The 18465-nt window shown below is 38.8% G+C and overlaps 1 protein-coding gene across 1 annotated transcript in view; it reads right to left on the bottom strand.

The window, feature by feature from the left end:
• LOC121520230 (MAGUK p55 subfamily member 7-like) overlaps positions 1–17570 on the bottom strand; it is a 54852-nt gene extending 37282 nt beyond the window's left edge. Inside the window, exons 1-5 of the mRNA XM_041803605.1 lie at positions 17537–17570; positions 16260–16378; positions 13514–13591; positions 6747–6827; positions 2247–2381 (exon numbers count right to left, since the gene is read on the bottom strand). Coding sequence (XP_041659539.1) covers positions 2247–2381; positions 6747–6827; positions 13514–13591; positions 16260–16378; positions 17537–17570 — 447 coding nt within the window. The remainder of the gene's footprint in view (positions 1–2246; positions 2382–6746; positions 6828–13513; positions 13592–16259; positions 16379–17536) is intronic.
• Positions 17571–18465: the final 895 nt, after the last annotated feature.

Raw genomic sequence — 18465 nt, 5'->3', positions numbered from 1 at the left:
GGGGGTTGGAACGGTCATCTTAATGGATCATGGATCAGCTCCGTTTCTTCATTAGCTCTCTCACAAACAGTTTTAAAGTGTCCAGGGCATCTTTGTGATCTTTTATGGCTTACAGTTTGGCATTGTTGTCTGTAAGGAGAGCTGCTGCTCCAAGTGCCAAGTGTGCGCAATATTGATCTCTAGTGGCGTTTTGATCTTGTCACCCCACCTAGTGTCAGCACTTGCAAATGAACTTATGATCTTAAATTCTTCAAGTAAATGTAAAGAAAGTGATTCACAACAGAGCTTGGCTGGAGTGAATCCTGTTTCTTTCTTGTCTTTCTATGATAAGGAAACTTCCTGGATGTTTTAGCGGCATGTGTAACATAAAAGTAAGAGTGCTGGAATATCAGTTGTATTTGTAACTGTAAGGCACACTGTGTGATTCCCTTGGTATACATTAAAGGGATATTTCAGTATTTTGGAAGTTGGCATTAGCCTACAGAGATTTCAGTGAGCGTTGCCCCTTTAAGCATGACACACCTGGGTAAGCTAGTCTATTCGGCGCTACTCACGGGTATACCTGCTCTGCCTAATTTAGCGAGTTTTAGGTAAAAATTACTAAACTACTAAACTACTAAACTACTAAAAAATGATGCTGGCTCAATTGTAAGCTATGTTGACAATCTTTAGTATTTTATTTTTCACCATTAAAGCCTCCATGTTTGGCGGTATTTGACAATGCAAGCGGTTACTAACTGCTTCCGCCTCAGCGTATCTGATCAGCTGCATTGGCATGAGGGCTTTGTCTGAGACAACAGCAACAAAGTTTACTAAAACTAACTAAGCACAACAAGTAAGGAAAGATGTTTTTAGTGGATTATTTCTTTGTTGTAATGAATTGACAGTTGGAAAGCCTGTTTATTTCCCTTTAAAAATGGAACCAAATATATAAGGAACATGAGCAGCAGAGCTAGTCATCAGCAGTGTTAATTTTGTTGCCTAAAAATGTTCGTCGACACACTTTTCTATGAGAAAGACTAGACAAGCCAAAATTAGATCTTTGATGACTACAACTGGCAAGAACACGAAGACTAATATACAATTTAGTTTTCGTCAGACATTCAAAAGCTTTGATATTTCTCCACTGTGGGTAAATCTGTCAAAATATAATGCATCTGTATCTCTTCTGTCTCTCAGCAATGGAAAGCAGGGGTCCCAGGTTTGGCAGTTTGCCATGATTTGGTACCAGATTCAGTCAAGAGAATATATGTTTGGACTAAAATGTAAGGACTTTTTATGCACTAAAACTAGACTCAAATGTTTTTGTCGACTAAAACTAGAAAGGGTAGAAATGACTAAAATGTGACTAAAACTGAAAGGTAAGACTAAAATTAAAAAATAGCTGTCAAAATTAACACTGGTCACCAGCCTGGTCAAACACTTGGATGATAAATTTTCATCCAGCTCTAGTGTTCGGCATTGGGTTCTCCAATTTACTCTCAGAAAGTTGAAAAATCTATAAAACGCCAGCATTCAGAAAGGCAGGGAACTCTGGACTGAGAGTAATGCAGATTGACTGCATCTGTGAGCCGATATTGTCTATCAGAAATGTCCTGAAGAAGTGCTGTGAAGTCCCATTCATGCCAGCAGTTAGCTCACAGTTTGCACACCTACACCACCAGGTAACTTGGGGTCTCTCCTGCTAACCAATCTCCACTAAGGTTGAGATAAGGTCTTTCTTTTCTCACTGAGTCTCCATCTGTAGAAGTTGTTCCTCAGTGTATCATAAAAGTATTCCCTTATATCCACAGTAAATGGCATGTCCTCGCCACTTAAGTTGAAATCACTTATTTTTAGTTTAATTTAAGCTAAGTTTGTTGTTGTTGTTTCTGATGAAACCCACAGACCCAAAGAGCTGATCCGGTGATAGGATATGTTAGGCAGAAGCTTGCACTGCAAAAACAGAGCCAAACACAGATAAAATGCGTCATAATTTTCTACGTAACATACAACTAAGCCAACATCATTTCTGGCCCATTTGTTTTACCTAAAACTCACAAACGCAACTGCACCTGTCTGTGCTGTATAGCCTAGTCTTGCTTAAAGGGACAACACACAAAAATCTCTTGAGGCTAATGCCACTAATATTGCCAAAAACCTTTTACAACCCAACTTAAAAAGTACAGAAATGTCCCTTAAAGCCAAACAGGAGCTGCATAGAAATTTCAGCTTTTCAATAGTGACGTGAAAGTTTGTTTACCAACCAGTGGCTCTTTGGTTTTGACCAGACTGACGATTTTGACAGTCTCCTCATCACTGTCCAGGACGTCATCAGGTATGGGTGGCAGGGTGGGCTCAAAGTCTCTCTGAGCTACAGCGTCATGGACAAATAAGAGGCTCTGCAGAAAAGAAAAATACATTCAGTGAAGGTGCTGATTGGCATAAATGTTCTTTGGGTAAATATAAAAAATATATAAAAGGTTTTGCAGCAGGAGTAGCATCCTTGAGTGCGTCTCTTGTTTGAAATCATGTGATCAAGTAAAACAGTAATGTACCATCAACTGATAAACCTTGTGGGATGAGTGACTGAGTAATGAAATGCCATTCACAAATGAGCCTGGTCTATTAAACAGCTCTATAATGTTAGCCACTGTAGCTCCCTCCCTTTTGAATGCTAGTTTTCTTCCCTCCATCCTTTGTAATATTTTAATCCAAAATTAAAAAAGTCAAACTGGTACAAAATAGAGAGCCGTTTGGAAGGCAAACTATCAGCTCTAGTGAGCTCAGTCAAATGATCTGGATCTCTCAAAAGAGACAGATTTCCTGTCCCAAGCGAAACTTGGACGGGCATCAGCTTAGGAAACACGATCAAGATTAGGGATGCGTGTGATTGATCAGTAAAACGGTTAAAAACATATCAAATTAGCAGGCGTGGGATTTACTAGTCGTTTAAACAAATTACCTATCATTTTCTATGAACACAGGCTTGAAATCGCTGTCTGTAATGCTCTTTAAAAATGTAATGGACCATGTTTAAGTGAAAGAATTGTTGGACATAAAGATGAATGAAAACAGTCCTAAAGTAAATACATTAATGAAGCTCAGCATTAGTTCATGCAGGACATGGTAGTCATTCGTCCAGCCATGATCAGCTGATCCCAGTTATATCGTCTCCCAGCTCCCACAGCCAATCACAGCTCTTTCTCTCAACATGCTGGTTTGTTTGAATATGCCCCACCTTTCACTAATCCCAGCTTGCAATAATGCTAATGCACCATGCTGCTGCTGGCATAGCTTAACATCCTCCACCCCAGCCTCCTCCTTTATTGCATTAAGCTTGTTGCATCCTCATATTCAGATTCATGCTATGGATTAATTACTTTTGGACTAATTTTTATTGTATTCAGTATGCATATTCATAAATGTATATATCCATACGGGACCTTCTAGCTGGAAAGTCAAAGCATGCTGCTTGACTAAGCCATGGAGCATCTTTTGAGCTGAGCATTCTCTGCCAAGTAAAACTGTATATTCATTTTTTAATAAAATGGTTAAATGTATGACCAAAGTGGTCCTACTGAACTTTATTAATCTGAAAAATCTTGGCTCAAAAGCAAAAATGAATGTGCTCCCCTGTACCTTTAAACTTTTCTCATTTAATGGAGTCCATCCTTGATGGAACATATAAAGGAAAGAACGAACTTGGCTGATGCTTTGTTAGACATAACATTTTATGTAATCATACAGTTAGAAGGTACTCGGAAAAAGAAACCAATCCTGGCTGTAAAATTAAAGATGACTAAATAATGAACCAGACTGAACAAACTTACAAATTTGGCTGGCCTGCATTCACCAAAGTGACTGAATCCAAGCACAACACTTGATTCTTGGTCAGAAACCTTCGACTTTTGCCCGTGCCAACATGCCAAATTGAATTTAATTTTAAACGAACTGCCAGCCTGAGGGCCACCTGTAAGAAACCCCCCACACTCCTGACTAACTCTGCCTGTCTGCAGTCACACTGGCTCAGCTCAAACATCACACACGTCTGAGGGAAATGTTATCCTCCAAAGCACAGCTGTGAAGTGATATATGACTCTCTATCAATGCCCAGACAGTTCATTTCAGTTCAGTGTTTGTTATCTTTGGCAGGGGGAAAACTCTTGGTTTGTTTGCAGAAAAACAATATTCTGGATCTCTCGTTTTCTGGACTAAAGTATAAATCCAATAAAAGGGAATTTACTGTAATAAGAAAGAATGAGACGGGGGAGGAGAACATCTGCAGATCAGCTTAATTTTAACAATCAGCCAATCCATCCGTCAGTTAGTCTACTTGTTATCCTTGAGTCCGTCAACAGTTGATCTGTTAGAAGCAGCCAGCGCGTGAGCAATGTGTCTCTGGCCACTTTTAGAGACAGATTGTCAAAAAAACAAACAGTCATTTACAGAGTATTAAACCAAAAGCCTCTTCTAAGTACGTGTGAGCGCCTGCGTTTGAGCCAAGAACAAACAGGTCGTTAAAACTGTTTAAGCAAACCTGTTGGTTCTCGACGGGCCTCAGCTCCTCATTAAGAGACACGACGACTTCTGCAGCTCACTGGAAAACCCTACGCTGAGTGTGTGTGTCTGAAATATGACTGTCAGCAGATCAAGAAAAAAAAAGGAAGCATGTATATGAGGAGTCTGGGCGCTTTTGCATGAGTGAATACTAATAAACATACCAAGGGAGTAGATTAGCTTCAGTGCCAGCATGGTTAGAAGATGTCAGCACCTCTCAGCAGGCAGAATGATGAGGTGAAATCAATTTGAATAAAATTTACAGAGAAGTAAATTTGTCGCTTTGTGTGACCCACATAAGAGCTGAATGTAGGAAACAGAAACTAGGAGACATTTGATGTGTTCAGTCGTCCTAACAGTCTCAGAATAGCTCAGACGAAGCATGGAAATTAGTTCCTCAGGTTACATTTCTGGTGTTCGCTGTGTTTGTAAGAATGGCTGCACTTGTTGCCGTACCACTTATTCTGTAATGATCTGCAAAAGCACTGAAGTAGAGAAACAAAACAACTTCTTTACTGTGGATTACATTTTTGCTTCCTGATCCATGTAAACATCAACAAGGATCTTTCTGCAGGGCTGTGCAATGAAGAGCCATTTCATCATTACTGCTTTATAAGTATTGGCATAAATACACCACAAAGGTCTGAATTTACCACAATACATTATTTTTATGAACAAGCAATGCTCAGCGCTGTGAATATATATACATTTTTTGCAGATTTGTCACACTTCAACGTGTTATATCATTAAACACAATTCAATATTAGACAAAGATAGCCTGAGTAAATACAAAATGCACTTTTTAAAGGATGATTTTGTTTATTAACCTATCTGGCCCTATATGAATACCTAATCCTAATGGTTTATTGTGCCACTCTTGGCGGCAACAATTAGCAATTGGTCCTTTACAATGCTATAGAGGAATTTTGGCCCATGCTTCTTTGCAGAATAACCCTGCATGATCAGACAAAGTCACCTTATTGGATAGATATCTGTATCTCTTTTATATTGAACTGAAAACTCACAAGATATCTGCATTTTGAGTAAATTTAAGCTTATAACCTCATCAGGAGGCCGCCATGTTTTGGTCCACACTGGTAGTGTGACGTCACTTGGCCAGAGCACTCCTTGCCGTTACTATGCCTTTACTGACCCTTTCAGACAGGCAGCTGGTGTAAGGGCTGCATCTCACACGCTGTAGAGACACTGCACCACTCACGCACAAAGAACTCTGAGATTTGAGGTTTTCAACTGTTTTTTTTCTCTGCGCACCACGAGCAGTTATCGGTCAAAATAGACAGGAAAATGATAAATACAGAGCCATATTTAAATCATTTGCTGGCATAGGATGAAATGAACTGAAAGAAAAGCCCTGTAATTGCCCATATGTGTCAAAACTTAGTAGATAATCTCCTACATGGCTTGTGTTCTCTTTTTGGATCAGAAAAAGCCGCTCAGACTTTAAAAAACACAGAAAATTACCATCCTCAATTACAGAAATGCCGATTCACATGGGATAAATATTAACTGTGTGTGTTGAAATATTTGCCCTGGAATTTTTTACATAGTGGAGTCAGGATTAAAAACACAGACATCACCCTCAATTATTACAAATAACCACAGGTCCCTGGTAAACAAAGCTAATGTTAAACTTCCACAGCCTTTAATTTCATATTTAGTCAAAGTTTTTTTCCAAAGCTCTGATACATTTCCTATCTGCTGGCTGGACCTTATATGTAAGGAATAATTATGTTTAAAGTGGACACATAAGGGAACAGAGCTAGGTACAGTTTTCTGGAGGATCTCAGCAGCCCAGTTCAGCTCTTTTTACTTATATCTCAGATAGATTGTTGTTGCCTCCTATTTATTGTATTGACATGAGAGGTATGAGTAATCTTTCAGCAAAGGCAGCAAGTGCATGAATTTCTAAAAATACTTTAATTAACCCCTCTATGAGTGATTGGTTAGCAGAAAAAAACCTTTATTCTTAGTAAATGAGTATTTCTTTTAAAAAGAAGCCAGGATGAGATTTAAAAAAACACTACTCACAAATAAGATAATAATTCCTCACAGGAGCTTTGATAATGTGATAATGCTAAATTCCCCTAACAAATAACAGTTTATTTGACAAAGGACTTTTCTGTATGAGAGTAAAGCTACAGTATGCATCAATACAAAACGTATTCAAAGACAGAAAAACTCCTCACCTTAAAATGGGGTTTGGAAAAGAGGTCAACCAGTTCTTTGACTTCATCCCTCCAGCTTTGGAATATGAGCTCCATCGCCAGCTGTAAGCAGAGACAGAGAGAAGGAGGGACGGTTATATTTTTGATAATTAGAGGTATACTGTTAGATCATGGTTTGAGTGAGGTTTGCTGTAGATCATGATGCCACTGGCCAAAAGAGACACAGAAACATGCAGAGGGGGACAAAAATACAACTTTGACTGATGTGACAAGTCATCATGATCACTAGGTAAGGGCATTCAGACATGCACAGAGCTGTCAGCTAACTTTAAACAAACTGCTCTGTTCCGTATTAACTCATCAGCGATGATAGCCAGTGTCAATGTAGTTTATGGCCAACAGTTTTTATTTTGAAATTATGAATTAAGATTATAAATGCAAAATCAAGAAACATGCTGTTAACTAAATTCCATTTAAAAAGGAAAAGCTGAACAGAAAAAACACTGAATAAAAAAATGATACAGTGCCTACAAAAAAGTATTCAACCCCTTAGATCAGTGGTTCCAAAACTTCGTCTGTCGGACCCCCCTTTGGTCCATGAAAATGTCCTCTTTCTTGCCATTTTTTGCCCATATAAGATGATTTTTGCCATTGAATGCAACTTTTTTGCCACTCCTTGCTGCTTTTTGCCAATTGATTCCCACCTTTTTGCTGCTTTTTCCCATTTTAGTCACTTTAGAGTCATTTTTAACCACATTTTGACACTTTCTTGCCCCTTTTTGTCCAATTTTGCCACCCTTTACTTTTATATCACTTCTCACTCATTTTTGACAATTTTCTCTGTTTTTGCCACTTTCCTCCCTGATTTTGCCATTTTATGCTTACATTTTACTCTTTCTAGCCACTTCTCTCCCAGTTTTTGACCATTTTTGCCACCTTTAACAAATTCTTAGTGCCACTTTAAGCCATTTTTGCCTCTTTTCACCACTTAGACTGTGGCTCTTGAAAAGGTATTTTTCAACAGTTGGGCTCTTTGGTTGAGCAGGGTTGAGTAACACTGTTCTAGAGGTAGCTTCTGCCTGTCAATCTATCTGTCAGTCAAATGAGATGCGCCAATCAGTGCGCCGTGAGGTTTTTCCTAAATATAATCTAAACCATTGTGGTACAAAAAAATTCATCCCCGTTCAGTGAGAGGACATGAAGACATTAGCTAATGAGACACGATTTCTTTGTTGAACCAGGTTGTAAACCAGTTTACTTCTTGTGTAAAACGGCTTTTTAACAGGTGTTCAGACGAGACTCTAGTGTTCCTGCAGCCAGCCTCAAGTGGATACTCGATCTATTGCAATTTTTTCAGGACCCGAGGTTGCCGCTTTGGCGTATCATCATAACCCTCCTCATTTATAGACAAAAATTCAACATAAAGTGTTGTGTATCATCTTAGCTCTCGACAAAAAGTGGTGACACGTCATCATAACTGTCTTTATGTGTACATAAATTCAACATTAAAATGACAGTCCATACTATCGTAACTTTCTTTTACAGGGAAAAATTAAAATTCGACTTGCGTGACAACTCATCATTATACTGTTTATTTCCATACTCTTACATCAACCGGTTCACCTCCTTTGAAAGACCTTTTTTGAACCGTGCTTGTTGTTAATCATCTGCCTTACAAGTTTCTTTCCTTGATTTTTGTCTTGGAAAAAACTCACCAACGTTCAAGGCTACACGACAGCTGCGTGGTCGGATAAAACAGAGCAGCCTTGACCATCAGCAGCAAGTGAAGAGGCGGAGAGTGACTGTGTGCAGTGGCCAGTCTTGTCAAGCATATTACTGTAATGACTTCTACTGCTTCAAGATGTGGAGGCACACTCCAGAGACACAATGCATGAAGGTCATTAGTTTCCACTGTAGGCAAACAGAAGCCTCTCTGAGGGGAAACAGACCCATGGTTTGGCCCTAACTGCAGGACCTGATGATTTAAGCCAGGCGGAGAGTTGCTGTCGAACCAAATCTGAGGCAAAGGAGGAGATGAGACGGAGATGGAGAGGAGAGGTTGACTGTGCAGATACATGGCAGGAATTGCAATATAAAGGGCAGACCTTTACAGCCAACCTATGTTGACCCAAATCAGGATGACCTCTGTACAAAAACTTGATAACTGATGAAAAATCACTTGTAACACTATAAAAACAATGAAGTCATGGAGAATTAAAATGTATTGTCATTTTAACTCAAGGTTGATTTAAATCTTGTGATGAGTCAAGATTTTGATTTTCACTGATGCAAAATTTTCCATCTTGCAATAATGATTTGATTGAAATAAAGACTAGGATTCAAAAGGATGTACTTCAAGATAAAGTTGATCCAAATAAAAATGTGATTATGTTTGCATGGGAATTTTATGATCTGATATTTTATGACATCAGTGTTTGGGGTGGCACATCCACTTGGGATAAAAAAGTTTGCAATCCACCCGAGATTCCGGACATTTCTGCTGTTGTGCATATTTCTCTTTGCAGGTGGCATTACCTTCATGAATCATACACCTACTATTAACCAGAGTTTCTGATCGACAATACTAGTTCCTTGTGTGGGACTCTTTTCTTAATCACGCTTTGCTTGATTTCTGATCATTACTGCCAGCTCCCATAGTGTCATCCACTCCTACCCAAGTCATACAGAGTTGAAATTGTTTCATGATCTCTGGAAAGTTTGTGTGTTATAAAAACTGCAGCACTCTTCCATCAGTTCTAATTTTCACAGGTAGGCTAATCTTTACTCTATGTATGCCTTGCTATTACCGTCCTCATCATTAGATGCCTAATGCAGTGAGGTCAATTTGCATGCTGGCTAGGTGGCGACAGATCCATATTCAAACATGTTTATGCAGTAAACTGTTCTAACACCATGTGACACATCTCTTTTTTTATCTTATTTAATATGAGCAAGGAGAAGTGCTTTACTTTGATCTGGTTCTGTCACTTTCTCTTATGAACGTGTAACAAATGGAATGAATGGAACAAATTTAACTCAGGTGTGACATCATTCCCAGCTCCGACTCTCAAGGTAAACACAACACAGCAGGTTCCCGAATGATGACTTCGCACGTTTTGTGATTTTATAGAAAATCTGAACATATTTCTAATTTTTACATGGTACCAGTGTTGAACCAGTACACCCAAGAAGTCTTCTGAGTGATATCAAAGACAGCTGGAGCAACGTTATGGCATGCAAATGGAGACAGACACACATAGACATGCTGCCAATTATAATAGTAAGATGTGCCAAAGCTTAGCCTATTTTCCAAACTTAAAAAAAATCATGTAATAATCTGTTGCCAGCTGTTAATGAGCTATTAACTACTTAATAATCTCCTCTAGCTCTTACATCATGTTTTGAAGTCAGTAACAAAATGAACTGATAAGAGTAAAGGTGAAGAAAAACTTGTAAATATAACAATGGAGTAGGACAAATGCATTTCAATTAAAAAATGAGGTGATGAATTGTGAACTGATTTGATTAATAAGAAGCGATGTTTCTGTCAACCAGAATGCTAGCTATCTAGCTGACAGGAAGTTGCGCTTAGTGGGCGGGTCATTAGGTTGATCCAAAGTTTGGATGAAACCGCGATTTCAATATGGAAGCTGCTGTGGATTGGCCTCAAAAGCAGTTTGAGTCAGTCTATTGTAAGCAGACGGCTGACGTCACACAGACTTTGCCCAAGTCTTTCTACAATCTATGGTCACGACTCTGCCGTGCCCGAAAGTACTGCCCTTTGATGCTGATTGGTCCTGTCACTTTCTAACCAGGCCAAAACTTTTCAGATGGGAGCTCTGCAAGATGGAAACACAGAAGCGGGCGAATCCATCTGCCTTGCAAGGTTAGTCTCTACTGTCACTGACTCGCTCTGTTTATTCCTCAGTAAACGCTGCTTGTCTGTGTGTTTCCGGGTTCACTCAAGCTCGATCTCACTTGATCTTTACCGTAAAGTCAAGAATGGCTGGCAATTTAAAATAGACTTCGATTTGAAAGCATTAAAAACTGTGCAGATTCAAATGAAAATGCACAGGAATTGGCTGTTTATCTTTTAAAATATCCCAGCCTATGAACAGAAGCCTGCCCTTATTTATTGTACAGACCCTGACCCCTGTATGTTTTTGCTGGTTTGATGTATTTTTAATATACATACACATTTTTGAAAGCTGTGCATTAAATTTAGTCACTTTAATTTTTAAGGCAGCCTCAGAGGAAATTTTAACTGCCGTCACGAGACATTAACAGAAATGTATTAAGATCTTAGCACAGGATAATGGAGCCGCTGCTTGCAGCTTCTATATTTAACAACTAAAGGACTTAAAAGTTGCATTGTTAAAACATTTATCTTATTAGTTTTATAGATTTGAGATAGGTGATTTAGCTACCCCTAGACACTTTACTGTAGACCTCTAGGTACACACGTGAGCAAAATTGTTGGTACCCCTCTGTTAATGAAAGAAAAACCTACAATTGTCACAGAAATAACTTGAATCTGACAGAAGTGACAATAAATAAAAATTCAATGAAAATTAACCAAAGAAAATCAGACATTGCTTTTGAACTGTGGTTCAACAAAATTATTTTAAAAAACAAACTCATGAAACAGGCCTGGACAAAAATGATGGTACCCCTAGACAAGACTGAAAACAATGTGACCATAGGGACATGTTCAACCAAGGTGTGTCCTCTAATTAGCATCACAGGTGTCTACAAACTTGTAATCAGTCAGTCGGCCTATTTAAAGGGTGACAAGTAGTCACTGTGCTGTTTGGTGACATGGTGTGTACCACACTAAACATGGACCAGAGGAAGCAAAGGAGAGAGTTGTCTCAGGAGATCAGAAAGAAAATTATAGACAAGCATGTTGAAGGTAAAGGCTATAAGACCATCTCCAAGCAGCTTGATGTTCCTGTGACTACATTTGCACATATTATTCAGAAATTTAAGATCCACGGGACTGTAGCCAACCTCCCTGGATGTGGCCGCAGGAGGAAAATTGATGACAAATCGAAGAGACGGATAATACAAATGGTAACAAAAGAGCCCAGAACAACCTCCAAAGACATTAAAGGTGAACTCCAAGGTCAAGGTACATCAGTGTCAGATCACACCATCCGTCATTGTTTGAGCCAAAGTGGACTTCATGGGAGACGACCAAGGAGGACACCACTGTTGCAAACAAATCATAAAAAAGCAAGACTGGAATTTGCCAAACTGCATGTTGACAAGCCACAAAGCTTCTGGGAGAATGTCCTATGGACAGACGAGACAAAACTGGAACTTTTTGGCAAGGCACATCTGCTCTATGTTGACAGACGCAAAAATGAAGCATACCAAGAAAAGAACACTGTGAAACATGGAGGAGGCTCTGTTATGTCCTGGGACTGCTTTGCTGCATCTGGCACAGGGTGTTTTGAATCTGTGCAGGGTACAATGAAATCTCAAGACTATCAAGGTATTCTAGAGAGAAATGTGCAGCCCAGTGTCAGAAAGCTTGGTCTCAGTCGCAGGTCATGGGTCTTGCAACAGGATAATGACCCAAAACACACAGCTAAAAACACCCAAGAATGGCTAAGAGCAAAAAATTGGACTATTCTGAAGTGGCCTTCTATGAGCCCTGATATAAATCCTATTGAACATCTGTGGAAGGAGCTGAAACATGCAGTCTGGAAAAGGCACCCTTCAAACCTGAGACAACTGGAGCAGTTTGCTCATGAGGAGTGGGCCAAAATACCTGCTGAGGGCTGCAGAAGTCTTATTGAAAGTTACAGAAATCATTTGATTGCAGTGATTGCCTCAAAAGGTTGTGTAACAAAATATTAAATTAAGGGTACCATCATTTTTGTCCAGGCCTGTTTCATGAGTTTGTTTTTTAAAATAATTCTGTTGAACCACAGTTCAAAAGCAATGTCTGATTTTTATTGGTTAATTTTCATTGAATTTTTATTTATTATCACTTTTGTCAGATTCAAGTTATTTCTGTGACCATAGTGGGTTTTTCTTTCATTAACAGAGGGGTACCATCAATTTTGTCCACGTGTGTAGTTATGAAATAGGCCCAATGTAGGGCAGAGTAAGTGAATGCAAATGAGAAGAAACTGGAGAAGGCACCAAAAGTGGAAGGATCTAGATAATGGAAGCACATTGTGTTAAAAGGATGAGAGCACAGAGTAAGGGAAAAACTAAGAACATGTTTCTTTAACACTTTATCCAGGAACAAGAGGGGGAAAATGAGGAAATGAATGTGGAACAAAAATGCGAGAAAGAAGGCCATGGGATGAAATGGAAATGTTGGAGTGATGGTTTGTAACAGGAATAATGAAGTCTGGTAAATGAAATACGATGCACATGTGAAGGGAACAGTGACTGCTTTTGAGTCGCAGCATCAGTGGGAGTTCTCTCTCTCTGTCACTTCATCTTATGCATGTGGACTACACACAAAATGATTTTAGCAGCCTTCAGCTCAGCACTGTCCTCTGTGACTGACTCCTGGCACACTGTGTCTGTTTTAAAAACGCTGCCTTTCAAACCGTAATACCCAAAGTGACGGAGATCTGAGATAGCATTTCATAATTCAGCACACATGAGACGAGATGTTCGTTCCACCTCTGATTCTGTGTGACAGGAAAGTCATCAGGATATCAGAAGAAACAATTTAAACGATAAAATAAAATCTCCCAGCTTCCTCTGCTGTCAAACTGTCGTCCTCGTCTTTCTGTAAAAGAAGTTTGGAGAGAGTCACTCACATCTGAGGCCAGAATCATTGCGTTCTCCTCAATGGGGATGGGGGTGCACTCCTCAAAATGCTTCAGACGCTCATGGATCTGTCAAATAAAAAAAAATACCTCAGAAAGACTCTTCTCTGAATAAAGAGGCACTTTTTTTAATTTCTGCTGCCAATGTCTTTAAAAGTAGAAAAGGAAAAGACTAACTTTAAAGTAGGACTTTTTAAAATGCTGAAAATTCTGAGCTTGGGAGCCTTTTATTAGATTTTTGTAGCTGCCCAATATCCTGACATTTCCAAACTCATTTGGTTGACACTTAACTTGACAAATATATTTTACAGAGGAGGAGTCAATATTTAATCAATATAGATATTTCAGTGCAAAAGTTCCACATATTGTAAAAGTATTTTCCTGCATATCAGAGTAATGGACAGCATATGGAAAATGAATGGCATACAACTCAAATTAAATACTGATTCAAATTGTTGGCCAATGGGAAGTATTGTAGTTCCTGTACAATTTCATGTTTGTTTTTTTTTTTATTAAATCAGACCTCAACTCTATTCCAGAGTGTGATTTGGCTTAGAAATGTACAAACAAGTGTTTGATGTCTTGACAGTGATAAACAGTGGATTCAGTGTACTCAGCCCCCCTTCACTTTCTTCTATTTTGTTATGTTGCAGCTTAATGCTACAGTTGAACAAAACCCCTTTTTATTAGTGGGGATGCTGAGCATCCACACTATTGATATTCGCGTCGGCCATTTTGTCTATCATTCTACTTCTGCGCCGGCTATCTCCTTCTTCATACTTTGTCATATCGACACCGTTTAAACTTTTAAAAAGTCAGTTTCTTCGTCATTCGACTGCTATGCCTTTTCTCATTTCTAACTTTTATAATTTTTAAAATATAGCTATTTTCATGCTATTTTCAGCTATTTCTATGCTTTTTCAGCATTGAATGCAATATTCAGCTACTTTTAGGCTAAAATCAGCTAATTTTTTTCGTTATTTTCAGCTTTTTAAGGCTATTTTCAGCTATTTTTATTCTGTTTTGAGCTATTGAATGCAATTTTCAGCTACTTTTATGCCATTTATGCTATATTTATGCTATTTCCCGCTATTTACGTGCTTTTGGCTAATTTCAGCAGTTCTTTCACAGTTCAGCTCTCAGCATCCCCACACAATATCAGCTGAAATTGCAATTTTGATCTAGTTATCCTTACTCTGCACACTGTACCCGATCATGACAAAGTAAAAACAGAATTTTACTAATTATTGCAAATTTATTATAAAGAAAAAAAAAGAAACATCACATTGACATAAGTATTCAGACCCTCTATTCAGTAGTTATTGAAGCACCTTTGGCACAATTACTGCCTTAAGTTTCTATTTTTTTCAGTATTACTCAACAGGCTTTGCACACCTGGACTGGGGGATTTTCTGCATTCTTCTTTGCTAATCTTCTCAAGCTGTCAGGTTGGATGGGAATCGTTGGTGGACAGCCATTTTCAGGTCTCTCCAGAGATTTGATAGGGTTCAAGACAGGGCTCTGGCTGGGCCACTCTAGGACATTTACATCCTGTGTTGTCTTGGATATGTGATTAGGGTCATTGTCATGTTGGAAAGTGAACCTTCGGCCCGGTCTGAGGACCCCAGTGTTGCAGAACAGGTCTTCATCAAGCTTATCTCTGCACCTTCCGTTCAATTTCACTGTGCCCTGACCAGCTTCCCAGTCTCTGCTGCTGAAAAACACCCCCACAACATGATGCTGCCACCACCATGCTTCACTGGGATGGTGTTGGGTAATGCCTGGTTTCCCTCAGACATAATGTTTAGAATTTGGCCAAAGAGAGAGAGGCCAGAGAATCTTGTTTCTCACAGTCTGAAAGTCCATCAGGTGCTTTTTGCAAATTCCAAGCAGGCTTTCATGTGTTTTACACAGAGGAGAGACTGCCATTTAGCCACTCTGCCATAAAGCCTTGATTGTTGGAGGCATACAGTGATGGTTGTCCTTCTAGAACTTTGTCCCATTACACAGGATCTCTGGAGCTCCATCAGAGTGACCACAAGGTTCTTAGCCCTTTTCAGCTGATTGCTCAGTTTGCCCAGGTGACCAGCTCGTGGAAAAGTCCTGGTTCTGTCAAACTTCTCCCATTTGATAATTATGGAGGCCACTGTGCTCTTGGGGACCTTCTGTACAGCTGATTGTTTGGTAGCCTTCCTCAGATCAGTGTGTTGCAACAATCCTGTCTTTGCTCTTTGACCTCATGGCTTGGTTTTTGCTTTGAAGTGCACTGTCAGCTGTGAGGCCTTCTACAGAAAGGTATGTGCCTTTTCAAATCATGTCCAATGAATTCTGTTTACTACAGGTGGACTTCATTCAAACATCTCAGCAAAGCTACCTGAGCTACATTTCCAGTGTTGTTGCAGAGGGTCTGAATACTTATGTGAAAGTGATGTTTCAGTTTTTTATTTTTAGTAAATTTGCAAACCTTCTAAAATCACTATGCCATTGTGGGGTACTGAGAGTAGCTTGAGAGAAAAAAATGAATCTGAATGAAAGTAGAATCAGGATGTAATGCAACAAAACTGAAAAAGTGAAGGGGGTCTGGATACTTTCTGAAGGCAGAGCTCCTGGGGAAAAAGGCCGAATATTTCCATTATCTGTGTATTTTAAAACCTTCTACCTGCAGATGGAGGTAGATCTTAGATAATTTACTCTAATAAGTTGAATCATGAATCATGTAGTGTGCATGTGTGTAGACCTTAAAGAGCAGGTGGAGCTTCTTCTCCATCAGCATGCTGTGGAGGAACCTGTAGTCCTCCTCTCTGTCTGAGTGAGACTCGGTTTCAGACATGGCCGGTGAACGCAGCCTGCACAAACCTGCAGGAGGACAAGCAGGAAACACACATATGAACACACACACACACATCACCCACATTCTACCTGCACCTGTTAGTGATTTACAGAGCCTGTTTTTAAGGTCTAGAGGTCAAGAACCCAAAGAGAGAAGTCAGAGGTTAAATGGAGGGTGTGATGAAGAAGCTGTGATCAGGGAGCCTGTAAGAGACGGCCTGTTGAGAGAATCATGACTATATGTTCCCGTTTGGTGGTATTTTAATCCTAAGTGTAGAAAAAAAGGAGGTGAAAGGGGAAAAATGTTCATTCACCTGTTATGTGTTGGACAAATCTGTTTCTCTTTTTTTCAGCTCAACAACCTCCTTCATCTAAAGAAGACAGATGTTAAACTAATATTGAAACTATGGATAAAAGAACTACTTTCTTGAGATCGACCGTGTTTTCATCAGCCAGGAATAAGACTAAAAAAGGGACACAAGTGTGTGTAGAAGACAAGAGATGGGAAAAATATAAAGCAGATACTTCTACTGAGATATTACTGCCACCTAGTGTTGGAGTGACATATTTCGACATACAGTGCTTAACAAATTTATTAGACCATCTGTCATATTTGTCTCAGAGACCATCCAGCATCATAAAGCGCTTTAATGCAGACTCTTTCATTTCCAGTGAGCTCTCCACATTTTACCGTTTTGAACAGGAATGAGGGATTTCAAACTGAATTTACCCAAATTTGACCCGGCTCACTGGGCTTCTCTGAGAAGTCAGAAATGAATCAACCATAACATTCAACCACTAAATATAATTTTTCTGTTCAGGAATGCAAGTAAATAACTAGAATTTGACATATTAATCAAGAAATAATAATGTGCTTTACTAATTTTTCAGTTTTTTTGTAAATCAGTAAATTTGAAAATTCATGGATAACAATAATAATTATATTTTAGCATTAAAAATATCATCTGGGTTAAAGAGCTTCTACATATTGGTGTATTAACCATTGCAGAAACATAACAATTAATTTTGGTAATTACCAATGCTGTTAATTTAGGGCAGCTGTGGCATAAACCTTACTTTGGTTAGGGTTAAGGTGGTCTAATAAATTTGTTAAGCCCTGTACATGGTTCTACAGCAGGGATGTCAGACTCAATCACAGCAGGAGCCGAATTCTGAGGGCCTGACTGGGTCCAAATTTCCCATAAACTGTCAACCTCATCTTCACCGATAACAAATTGTAGGGAAAAAATGGAACATTGATGATAAATGATTTTGAGATTAAAAAAAAAATTCCAAAGTTAAAATCATGATCTTTAACAGTTAAAGTACTAAAAAAGAAATCAAAATCATGACTTTCAAAGGTCAAAATATGAGATAAAATTCAAAATTATGTGTTTAAAGGTCAAAAGATTGTATAAAAAAATTAAAAAGTCAATATTTGGGATTAAAGGTTATATTTAGAAGTTGAAAATGTAAAGATATGAGAAAAAAAAATTCCAAATCAAGAGTTTATAAGGTGAAAATATGACATACAATTCAAAATCAAAAGCTTTTAAGGTCAAAATATGAGATAAAATTTAAAATATAAAGTTATAAAGGTCCAAAGATGAGCTTACACTTTAAGATTTTAGACAGAAAAGTTTCAAATTCGCTATGAAATAATCATGGAACATTATGAGACGGAGATGTTTTAAAGCTAAATGCAAAGCCGGAACTGCACGCCAGACATGGCTGCTGCACTGTGTCACTCCGCCCAGTGGTTTACTCAAGAAATAGTTCCGGGTATTTGCTTCATGTGTCGTAATGTTACATAATTATACGTTATTGTTTCATAGCGTGGTGAATGTGCAGGTCACAACTTGTCCACGAGAGCGTTTTGGAGTTGTTGGATTGTGTATTTGATGAGTTTGATGAGGGAAAGCCGGAATACCGTCTGCTTACATTGAGTTGGCACAGCAGGTCCGAACTCGGCCGTGGCAATCTAAAAATAGCTTGCACCGACAACTGAAGGTAATGAACCTATTACTAAGACTATAGGAATTATGGCAATGGGTGAATTTGCCAAAATGTTGAAATATCCCTTTAACAAGGATATTTTCAGTCATCAGGGTTAA

Source organism: Cheilinus undulatus, linkage group 13 (assembly GCF_018320785.1).
Source record: "Cheilinus undulatus linkage group 13, ASM1832078v1, whole genome shotgun sequence".
Taxonomy (NCBI): domain Eukaryota; kingdom Metazoa; phylum Chordata; class Actinopteri; order Labriformes; family Labridae; genus Cheilinus; species Cheilinus undulatus.
Note: the sequence above shows the minus strand (reverse complement) of the source record. Positions and strands in the feature narration are given on the sequence as shown.